The sequence below is a fragment of the Oculina patagonica genome, chromosome 11 (genome assembly GCF_052425735.1).
Source record: "Oculina patagonica isolate OP01 chromosome 11, crgOcupat, whole genome shotgun sequence".
NCBI lineage: Eukaryota > Metazoa > Cnidaria > Anthozoa > Scleractinia > Oculinidae > Oculina > Oculina patagonica.
Window position 1 is genome coordinate 12,115,418 of NC_135768.1, and position 12,518 is coordinate 12,127,935.

Consider the following 12,518-nt stretch of genomic DNA (forward strand, 5'->3'; position numbering starts at 1 on the left):
GGTTCCTTAACTATTTGTAACAAAATAATGCAGTCAAGCTTTTAGTTACGCAACCTCTTTACAAAGGTCACGCGGCCACCTCTTCAGGAAAAGTTACTTCTTTCCTGAGGATAGCTCCTGTAAAGAGGTTGGACTGATAGGAGTGAGATTACAAATATTCAAGTGACCATTAGGCCAATATTCTAAAATAAAGTAAATGTGTCAAAAAATAAATAATAATAAAAAACAAAATTAATTTGCTAATCGTATGCAAATGTTAAAACAGGTTTTGCTGCCATCCTGAATTTTAAAATACCAATACCAGAGCCCAGTTGTTCAAAGGGTGGATAACGCTATCCAGCGGATAAATCACTAGCCCGTGGACAAGTGTTAGTAAAACATACTACACTATCCACTGGATAGTAATTTATCCGCTGGATAGCGTTATCCACCCTTTGAACAACTGGGGCCAGGAGTTTGGGACCAACAAAGCCAGAAAGAATAATATAATCTAGTACATTTCACACCTCTTGGGCGCCAAATATACCAGTTCAAATATTATGTAACTTGATGTCTGATGTTTTAAAAGGATACTTGCAGAGATTATTTAAACACACTGCATCTGTAACTGTCGTAGAAAATACTCGGGTTGCTTGTGAGTTGATTGCGCTTTCAGTGAGTGTAGTTGGCTGAGAACAAGGAGTGAGAATGGCCGTAACTTCTTCTTCAAAGGAGCTTAAGCAAAAGCGCGTAAGAACGAACATACTCATTCTTCTTATGCTATCTTTACAAAGCATAAGCGCAATTAGAACGAACAATGTTGTTTCCTTGTGCTTCAGCTTATGCTTATTCCTAGTGAAGACGAAATAAGAATAATGAGTATGTTCATTATTTTTATGCGATTATGCTAGTACTTATCATGTGCTTATGCCCAGTGAAAACCAGCCTTAAAAAGACTTTGATGGAAACGAAGTTCAGACAACGGTGGAGGGGAAAAGAAGGACGGGAGAACAGGGAGCGGGAGGGGTACGGACCGTACGGTAGGCGGGAGAAAAAAAAATTAAGAAAAATTTCGCATTATTTCGTAATACTTTGTAATGGAAATAGCAAACATGCGGGAACCATTGAGGAAGGAGTAGGAACCGGGAGTAAAAGATATGGGAAACGGGAAGTACAGACACCCTGTCCTCCCCACACACAACGGTTAACAAAGTCGTGGTCAAAAACAAGTTTAAACCAATAGTCATACCTAGTTACAATACAAACGATGTCTTCGTGAATTATGATAGTTTGCGATAGTGATAGTTTACATAGTCTGTGTAAACCTTCATCAACCATTAAGCAAGTCTAACTTAAGACCTCGTTTGAATAATTGACCATAAGTGTTCGATTGTACCGAGCTGGAAATCCACTCGCCCCAGGGCCTTTAAACTCTTGTTATTCAGAGTAAATTTTGTACAGTTTTTGAACGCGACAAACATGAATATTAAATACACAAAAACTTATACTCAGACAGTACCGTTACTTCTGGTACTACTGGTACTATTGATACTATAGATACTTCTAGTACTATAGGTACTACTGGTACTAAAAGTACTATTAGTACTATAGGTACTACTGGAGTACTGGTACTACAGGTACTTCTGGTACTAAAAGTACTATTAGTACCATAGGTACTGGTACTACAGTATCTATTGGTTCTATAGGTACTATTGGTACTTCAAGTACTATGGACTTGTGGAGCCTGTGTCTATATTTGTGATGTTTCTATCGATATTCGTGACGGTTATCATGGGACCATTACCGCAACAATTATCATTATAAATTGCATTATTGTTTCATTTTTCAGATTCGTTCTCTGAATTAAGCGACATTTAGGGAGCGTTCATTTTTTATATGGTAGGGGGGCTGAAGGGATTTGATAGATAGTGCCTGTCAAATATAATTCCCCCCTCCTTATTAGAAATTTTTACCCTGGTCCCTAAACAAAAAAGATGAAAAAGATGACAGCTAAAACTTATCAAGCTAAACTTTAGAATGTCTGACAAAATTGCAGTTTAAAGTGATAATAATAATACTGTTTGTGCTTTTGATTAACTGTTTACTGATGGGACGCGATTGTTAAGGTGGGTCAGGTGTGTTTGCAACCAAATAGTTGATAGGATTGAGCTGATGCTGTTCTCTCGGCACATAACAAATTAGAGGGGTCCGGGGGCATGCTCCCCCGGGAAAATTTTAATTTTCAGAACCTCAGAAACGCTATTTTAGCCATTCTGATGGACGTTTAACCGTTTAACCGCTTGCAGGATTTTTTTTTCGACAAGTTTCCCTTGCAGGAATTTTTTTTTGGTAAAAGTCACCCCCCACCCCCCCCCTCCGGTTATTTCTAATGGTCCGTCCCTAACTACCGACAGAATTTGTCAGTTTTTTGGTTCAAGTATCTAATGCCTCAAAACAATGTCAGATTATCGGTACTAAAGATGTTACACCGATACATTTTTCACAAAAAGCCGAAAAACTGTCGAATTCTGTTGGTTGTCTATTTTGAATTCCTTTGATTCGCACTGCCTAGAACACCTATACATTATAATTGCTTACTCTGGGTAATTACTTGAGCAAAAGGAGAAAATCTTTATGAATACGCCGATGGAACCATAAGCCATAAGAGAACCGAAAATGATTAAAAAACCCAAGATGTGACATTGATTAACTTCACTTCCTCTACGGCTACCACGACAAAACAAGAATAAAACCTATGAACTAACTTGCCCCATTACTGCAGTTCTGAATAGAGGCAACTTTAATCTTCAATTACGTCCATAAATTTAAACTTTTTTGATTTGTTTGACCCTTGTTTTCATCTCCGAATTGCGTACCAATAACAACAACTTAAAGAAGATGCAACTGTGAAGCAAGATTTAGTCACCGTCTCTTGAAAGCTTGTGCTTGAAATTGAAATAAAAACTGTCTCTCCCTCCTTCCTTCCCTACCTAAATCTCTCCATGCCATAAGGCACATAAGGCTTTGACATACTACTTACAAACGTGGTATGCATTTCGAGCATGGAGTTTTAGGTGGCAGTTAAAGTATATGAGACAAACCGTGCCAACCTGTTATATGTTTGAGCAGAGCAGAAAAAAAATCAAAATCACTTGAATTTCTAGGAGAAAGAATTATCAAGAAGAGAGAAACTACTCTTATCTTGTTCAGTTTTGAACAATTACCACAAAAAGCCGCGCTCAAGTGTTTTGAATTGCGTGGGGTTTGCACTGGCCTGTCACTTATGTTAATTTGGGTTGAAAGAATCGCGTACAATACTTGGCTATTCTTCTAATATATTCAAAACCAAAGTTTAGTTTTTCAAAAGTTACGTAAAAACCTGAGCTTTGACTAATAAAAGATTGGAAGACTATACGAACAGGCTGTAAATGACAATGCTCCCTGTTGTGTATTTTTTTCAAATGGATTAAGTATTTTGATCGAATGAATGTGATGTGAAATGAAATGTGAGATTTGTAGCTGATCCTTGTTAGAAAGAATGATAAAAGATGCGTAATAAATCTCACGATCCCGTACATTAATGTGCATTAACTACTCGGTTTACTAGAGAAGGAGACGACATCTCAACATTGCCTACGAGTGAGTGTCCTAAAAGATAAAAACTGGAACCAAACTGTCAATGAGAAAGCTTGTACCAAATGTATTTGAAAAACGTCTTTTCTACAGTTTGATAAAAGCAGCGATGAAGACTGTCGATCTCGAGTTCAATAAGATGATGTACGTTGGCCCTATGCGCCAACTTGGCGCCAGGGGACAGGTGAAGGTGACGTTAAATTGTCGCAAAATAAATTTGCACGAATTGAAATTGTTTGAATGAGGTGACGTCCAGTGTTGTTTTAAAAATGCCATACGCTGACTGTTTATAGCACAATTAATGAAGAATTCGGTTGCTAAAAGAATGTGAAACTTCATTTTTAGATTTTAACAAGTACAAGTCAAATACGAAATAGCAAAGTAAGAAAATATTACACACTGTGTAAATCATTTAACAATTTGCTATCATCTCAAAATTGCTTACTCTGAGCACGTACTTGGTGGAAACAATTTAAGGAATATATGGGACTCGCCACTGATGATCATTTTGTCATGATTCCAGTGCAGTCTTACACTTTCGTCTAGCTTAAAATGCCAGGTTCTTCCTCTTTAAGGTGGATATTATCGAGATATGCCTGGTTATCAGACATTTTACTGCTAATAAGTTACATAACAAAGCTTTTGAAAATAGAGTTAGTAGTAGTAGTAGTAGTAGTAGTAGTAGTAGTAGTAGTAGTAGTAGTAGTAGTAGTAGTAGTAGTAGTAGTAGTAGTAGTAGTAGTAGTAGTAGTAGTAGTAGTAGTAGTAGTAGTAGTAGTAGTAGTAGTCGTCTTTATTAAGAAGCTAGTCACAACAAACGTGTGGCTTTACAATAAAAAAAAAAAACAATCTAAAATAAGCTAAACTAGTAAAATGAACCTATTATATGTATCAGTTACAAGGATTTTAAGAAATAAATCTAAAATTACAAAAGTGCGTTTGAAACGTTCTGTTTTTACTTTAGGGAGTATAAAGTCATGACCCCTTTCTCTAAGAGCTCTGTTCCGTTTGGGTGGGAGCAAGTCATATAATACATGGCCAGTGTCACTTGTGATTCTGTTGAAAAGATCACTGTCCCTATTCTTAATAACATCAGATATCAAAATGATCTTATTTGTATAGCCAAAACGATAGGCTCGCCGAAAGAAAGTGTCATTACGTACAGCCTGCACTTGGTTGTAGCGGATAAGCTCATTTATCCTTGCTTGTGTGTCAGTGCTCACCTCACCATATTTCCTAATGTTCCTGTTCCTGATGGTACACAGGTGTTTAACCAGCGGCGACATACGTTGCTCCAAACGCATGCTTCCAACTTGTGCTCCATTTGAATCTTCCGGTGTTCCCTGACATCTCTAAAATACACAAACGACCTGTCAGGTCCATTTTGAATATCAGGGCCTGGATTTGGTGAGATATCGACACAGATTGTTAAGTCGACCACAAATAGCTTTGCAGGAAGAGCCAAAGAAGTCATGCCATGCTTCGCAGACCTGACAACTGCAAACGACACCTTCACTTCCGAACCAAATTCGATTCGAAATATCTTGACTCGCCAAAGCAGAACCGGCTCATACAGAGCTGAAAAGTGTGCATCTTTGTACAAACCTTGTTCCTCCGTAAAGATGACATTATTAGCTGTCGAGAGCGATGAAAAGTTTGAGTAAAAATGCCTCCGAGACGCGAATAATAATAAAATACTGAAGAGCGACAAATGTAGACCGGCAGCCATGACGGCGCACGTGACATCGAGTGAACCGTAACCGACAACCGAGTTGTGGTTGTTATACGTTTTACAGCCCAACCTGCTACTGGCGAATTCGTTTCAGGGCAGAAAGATGTTCTAACTATAGAATCTCATTTTCACAATCTGCGCTCATGTCATACAGGACTGATGATATGTGTGAGTTAGAATTGTTTCCTTCTACTTTCCGATTCAATGTTAATCAGTAGCAAAACCATGTGCGAGCTAACTGAAGGATATTAGTCTCCAAGGTTTAGCCGTAAGTTCTTTTCCTGCTCTCACGAGTAAAGTGCCGAGTGTTTTCCGGATTTCTCAATCTAGGATTAAAACAAAACATGTGTACAATATTAGATAAAAATTAGTAAAGCTATTTATGTTGCTTATATTTGTACAAAACAGGTACAGAATATATGTATTCAAGGAGGTGAGGAAAGATAGAATTGTGTAAAGGAAGGGAAATAAAGCTTAATTGTTTAAGACTGTCCAAGTGTGAGGGTACCAGTCCTCCTTAAAACGCTTTTCAACAGAAAGTAGCAAGTTTATTTCACCAATTCTAGTGTATTAACCGCAGTGCAAAGGAAATCCTGAACTTATCAAAACTTGGTAGTCTCCGTATACCTCCTGCTAAACCTTCTCTTTAACTTTTGGCATTATGATCTCTATGGGATGCTATGATCTCATAGAACTCGAGAGCGAATAAGTTTATGATGAATTGCACGGTGTATTTATGAGCCTCAGTGCAACAAGCGCCCCACGGTTTATAGTCAAACATGATTATAGGACGTTGCTACACTTCCTATCTCCGCACAACAACATTTCAGCCCTCAAGTATTGGTGGACCAACTGCCCTCACTAACTTGCAGAACTTGACCGGTAGCGCCCCTCGGGAGAATCGATGAAAGACCCAAATCATCTGGCACAATGCCATATTTTACATCAACATGGATTCAAAAAGGCCCAATACTTCCCGTTAAATGCTCTCGTAAAGTTCACGAAAAAGTTCACGTAAGAAGAATATTTTTGGAAGCCAAAGCGACGTTCATTTACGAGACGGCTGCGAAAGGTACTCACATTATCGCAGGTTGTCAGGTTTTGGGGTTTAATTTGGGAAACGTAACTAACTAACTGTAACTGTTGCTGAGTCCAAAACAGTTTGCTTCCTCGTATCGCTATGTGTCTGCGCTCTTTTTAACTTTTCGCTTGTTAAATTTTCTTTGGTTGTAGTTTAATATGCAAACAGGGCTTGTGATTCTCAGCACGCAATCTATATCTGTTTCCTGAACGTGTTAGAAGCCGTGAGAGTTTAGAGTGCTGCGCTTCTAAACTCACTGTATTCATTATTCTAACGGCTGACAGAATACTAGTAGCTCAGCCGATAAAATTACATACGAGCATAAGTCGAACTCTTTAAAAGCAAAGTAGAGCGTGACTATATTATTGAACTGTAATAAAACTTTGGGAAGAAGCAAATTAAGTTACTTTATACTCCCAAATAAAGTGAGCTCCCTCGCTCATCGATACCCCTAAACCACTGCTCCTACTCAATACATTTACATTTATGCTCTCATGAACAGGTTTATTTTTTGGAGTCCTTTTACGGTCAATTCACTTTACTTCAATTCACTTCACTTCACTTCAAACCGTCAGGATTGTCCTTTTACAACATTTTATTTAAATATTCCTCGACCTTACATAAAATCTTCAAACGCCAAGCGTTTCTGAGCCTTTTTATGTTAAGTCGACGTTTTTCGATGGTCGTAAGCAAGCATAAGCTTCGTTGATTCAACATCAATAATTCTTACTTCACGCCTTATGAGATCAAGACTTAAAAGTGACCTATCCAAGGCAAGCATGTTTATGCTCTGAAGGCCACATCACTTATAACGGTTTATGTCTTAGCAACCATTTCACGTCTTCTTATATTAACACTTGAAATACGTACATCATTTATGGATACAACGGTACTTAAGTTGTCTTCACAATAGAAAGAGAAACGTTTTCAAAATTTTGGCATAAGCAACTGAAGCTTTCAATATGTCGCGTTTGTGTTTGACAATTGTGGCGGGTTTCTTTTTCTTTGGCATTCAAAAAGCTGCTTACGGTAAGTGATACAAACAAAGTTACTGATAGCACGGTTTCATTTTTTTCCGTGTGAATATGTTGTGTGAGATGACAGTTTCGGTACTGGCTCGTCGAGACAGGGTTCGTTTTACCATTATAATATTGTTGACCTTACAAATTTCATTGATTAAAGACCATTTTAACGAAACGCGTCTGATCATTTTCACAACAGAAACGTATTGTAGGTGTATCGAATGGTCTTTGCGAGCATTTGCGAGCACAGAGTTTTCCTTTTCGAGCACAAGCATTGACAAAAGTTGGCCTTGCGAGCAAAGAGCACTTCAAAACTACCTCCACTAAAAACCGAGCATGCGAGCACTTGTAAATTCATGCGAGCATGAGCAAACAGCCTTCAGGGCTGTACGAAATGAGATAAAAGGCTTTTATCTCATTATTAAAATAAGTAAAAATAAATAAAATAAATAAAAGCCTTTTAAGGCTTTTATCTCATTATTAAAATAAGTAAAACAAAGAGAGCATTTCTTTCGAAAGCACTCTGACTTTTTAGTGATCCATTTTTATAGTATTCGTGTAATTTTATGAAAAGTTTCAGATTTCATAGTTTTTATTTTTAATTGTAAATATTGTAAATAATAATCTTTTATATATTTTAATAACTCTGTAAATTTAGTTTATTTGGAAGACGAAGAGCCACTCTGTGGAAGCTCTTCCAATAAAGCCGTTATTATTATTATTATTATTATTATTATTATTATTATTATTATTATTATTATTATTATTATTATTATTATTATTATTAAACGAGTACCCACTAAAATTTTGCGAGCATTTCGAGCAGAAGCCTAATTTTGCGAGAACTGCAAAACTTTGACCATTCATGACCCCTTATTGTCCCTTTTTGAGATATACGTTAATAAATGTTGAAAAATAATAGATTGTGTCAAGAAAATATGAAAACCGTAAACTCAAGATCACTCAAAATCAATCTTCCTAGTCTCTCTTGTAACTCCCTTCTTGTTCTTCATTGTCGTAAAGAGTGAAATTTAGAACTTTTTTTTTTTGCCGTGATTCGTAAATTAAACATGTACAGCAAAATGAAATTAAAAGCCATAGACAGTTGCATGAAGGTGGTGATACGAATCTTTCGGTAAACCAGAAAAAAAGTGTTCTGTAGTCACAGTGGAGCATCTCTATGCCCTAACCGTATCTATCATAAGTTGGCGAAATCTCTCTCGTGACTATATGCATTGTTATCCTCGCTATGAAGATAGAAACAGCGTCAAATTTCTTGCACCTTAAGCTCGCTTAGGCTGGACTATGGAGAGATAGAGTTTTCCAGTTTCTGCGAATTTACTTTTTATAGCATTATAGCAGGAATACTTCTGGCAGGCCTACAAAAATCAAAGGCTTCTATGTGCAACTCGTGAATGCAGAATATATTTTACTGGGCCTTTCAATAACATGGTAACTTTGAAGTCTGCTTGGAACTCGAGGACTTCGTTAGCCTGGGTTTGCAAAATACTTCCGCAATATTTGCTATCGGCTTCAGCTGAAATTAGAGAAATTAAGGTGGCCCGCGGGTATTTATGAGGCTGACAGATCCCTTTTTTAAGCGCGTTTTAAAATGGTAAACGTGAAGCGATTGCTTAGATTTTTGAGAATCTGAATGAATAATCTTTAGATCATATAAAGTCATAAATTTTATGGCAATCAAACGCGATTTGTTCAAGTTATGAGCGATTTTCTGAAGCCTTTGGTTTTAATAAAATGCGATTATTTTTAAAATGCCACGGTGATTTTTTTTTTAAATTTTTGTAAAACGCAAAACGCTGCCAAAAAGTTAAAGTTTACTCACAAAAACTTACGGGATAACCCACCCAGTAGGTTTCCTGAACGAGCGACTTCTTTATTTTGCCTTTAAAAGCTGTTGTGTTATGCGTCTGTCTTGACCGTCACATAAATGTAATACTTAACCCAGTACCCAGCGGGTTATTATTCTGTTGTTGTTCGAAGAGAGGTGTTCACTCCAAATACTGCACGATTTTCTGCCGCTAGGGAATACATGTGCAGGAATGGTAATTGTCATTTTATTTCTACTATTTCAGGCCGTGTTTTTTCCAAGCGGCAGAAGAACGTGCGGAATTTGAAAGTAACATCGAAAACAGCGGTATAACTTCATTCGAAATGCGGGTTTACAAAGCGACTGGAACTTGAAAAGCAAATGTACCTGACTTACCGACCGAAATTCTTCAAACCGTATGAAATTAAGGAACACGCTGAAATTTGGCACAAACCTTTTCACTATCCTGTTCTAGCTGCAGCATTAAAAAAATGTAAAACAAATTGAAATTTTTTTGCAATTTGACATTACGTCATTTGTTTGATATTTTTTAAAAATTCGGCTGAAACCATCCATCTTTATTGACTGCTAACATTTGATGTATATACACGATCTTTTTAACCTTTACACACATCAGCCTCAAAACAGGCTGGTACTGGGTTTATTATAAGTATCACATTTATGCGACGGTCAAGACAGACGCATAACACAACAGTTTTTAAAGGCAAATTAAAGAAGTCGCTCGTTCAGGAAATCTACGTGTGGATTATCCTGTAAGTTTTTGAGAGTAGACTTTAACTGTTTGGCAGCGTTTTGAGGTAATAACAAAAAAATTCACCGTGGCATTTTAAAAATAATCGCATTTTATTTAAAACGAAAGCTTCAAAAAAAAAAAAAAAACGTTCATAGCCGTTAAACAAATCGTGTTTCATCGTCACAAAATTTATGATTTTATTTAATTTAAGGATTATTCTTTCAGATTCTCAAAAATCTAAGCAATCGCTTCACGTTTTCCCGTTTTAAAACGCGCTTAAAAAAGGAAACCGTCAGCCTCATGAATACCCGTGGGCCACCTTAAAATGTAGTAACGTTTCAAATATCTTGCATTGAATACACTTATGTTCTTTTGTGTAGGAAGCGAGGACCTGTGTTTTGAAAATTCCTGCTACTTATTTAAGGAGTCGGGCAAAACATGGGCCGAGAACCAAAATGTTTGCAAAGGTAAAGGAGGTGACCTTGTTTCTATGGAAACTGAAAGCGAGTGGCAGTTCATCAAAAACGAGATTCAAAAGATTTGTGTTGGGCATAACAACGAATGGTACATAGGCCTGAAGAAAGAGCAGAATGTTTGGAGGTGGGTAAGTGGAAGGCCACTTACAATAAGCAAATGGCAGCAGACGGAGCCAAGTGGTGACGGCGACGTGGCTATAATGGCAAAGGATTATCCAAGGAATAAATATGGCCTATTCAATGACCTTCCGAATACGAACGAAAGAGCTTTCATTTGTGAATTACCCAAAGGTAAGATGACAGCGGAAGATAATTAGTAAATAGACCCCGAAAGTTGACACTGCCTTCTGTACTCTGCAATTATAGTCTCTAATTGTCTTTAGTATAACTACAGGTAAAGTGATGCACTTAAAGAGTCTTGATAAGCGGAGGTACTGGTGTTTGGTCGTGAAAGCGTGCGTAACTTTAGATTACGCATGTTTCACGGCAGTTGTTCGCAAAATTTCTCAGACAATGTTGGTAAACCACTGTACAAAGACAATTATTCCGAGTAACGCGTCACGCAAGGAAGCATGATTTTATCGTTTTCTATTGTCGCGAACCAATCAGAGTTGGTTTTTGATTGACAGTTTTGCGAAGTGTAATCGAGCGCTAGCAAGCAGTGAAAATCAAAATGTAATCTTAGTTTGGTCGTTGAGCGCGCTTTGTTGTCAGTGTTGGAATCATTCGTTTTGCCGTGGTTTATCTGATACCAGCACAGCAAATCTTCTCAACAGCAACGCCTAATTATATAAAACATAAGTTTGCAATCTTTCATGTGCCAGAAGCCTCCATCTTATGTGCCAAACCGTTTAGATTGACTCATTTTTGCATTAAAATCGTTCTTGAAAAACAGATTTTCAACTTCCGGTACTGCGACAAACTGTCGTGATTAACACACTTTTCGCATTCTGATCGTTCTTGGTGGAAGAAGAAATTTGCAACTTCCTGGCCTGATAATAAACGTGGCGCGCACGCTTGGTACGTAATCTGCTGGTCACTGTCAAGATTAGGGTCGCGGGCCTCTCTTGGGCCCGCAAAAAATTGCACCGTGACACCGTCTACTTGTAAATGTGTTTAGAAAAGGTTAGCCTTCCTTAAATTTAGGGGGGCTGTTATGAAAGGATTGATCGACACCAAGATCAAGTATCGTAAAAAACCATAAGTAACCACCAACAGCTTTTACCACGGCTTTTTAAAATAGCAATATGATTGTGACCGTCAACAATCAGCCAATGGAAGAGAAACGTTTTATGGTAACGCGAGCAAGCCTTGCGCTACGTTTTTTTCAAATAGCGTTTATAATTACTGCTACAGACTTAAGAATTAGCCGAAACGTCTAAAAACAAGAAACGAGTAGTGACAAACAGTTGTAATGTAAATTTGGTGTTTTCTTCTTGTTTATTTATCATTCTTGGCTTGCGGTAGTAGTTGTGTGATTAAACCCATTTTTAATGGATGTCCGCTGAAACACCATACATACTGGTGTTAATTACTAGGCAGATGGGGTTTTTTATACAAGACCATAGAAGGAGACCGGTAGTGTGGTATTCGTTTGGCGGGTGTGGGGCGTAGGCAAGGGTGATAAAGCGTATGTGGGATTAAGTGCAATTTGTTACATTTTTTTTAATTTATTGTAACTGTCATTATGATATTTTCCTGATATGGTATTTTTCGTTTTTAACAAAACAATTCTGATATAACTGTGAAATATGTTAAGAACAAACATTATTTATTTTATTTGTAGACCAGCCGGCAAGCCTCGGATAGTGAAAATGACCATACCAATACCAAAGTTACCTGAAAAACCGCATATGTAGCAGACTATACACAACAGGAATGAACAGTAGTTAAGTAGCTAGTTTCCAGTGCTTTCCTGTAACCGCAGATAAATCCGTGTTTCTTTTGCTCAGTTTCCTGCTTGGATTATGTAACAATAAAGCACAATTGAATAAACTGTAAAGTTTACTTGAG

At 37.5% G+C, this 12,518-nt stretch overlaps 1 protein-coding gene across 1 annotated transcript; it reads left to right on the plus strand.

Moving 5' to 3' along the window:
- The first annotated feature begins 6,966 nt into the window (after positions 1–6,966).
- On the plus strand, positions 6,967–12,517 carry LOC144630420 (C-type lectin domain family 4 member D-like). The gene is made up of 3 exons (XM_078488791.1): positions 6,967–7,454; positions 10,410–10,796; positions 12,292–12,517. The coding sequence occupies exons 1-3, from the start codon at positions 7,388–7,390 to the stop codon at positions 12,312–12,314; spliced, it is 477 nt and encodes a 158-aa protein (XP_078344917.1). The 5' UTR covers positions 6,967–7,387; the 3' UTR covers positions 12,315–12,517.
- Position 12,518: the final 1 nt, after the last annotated feature.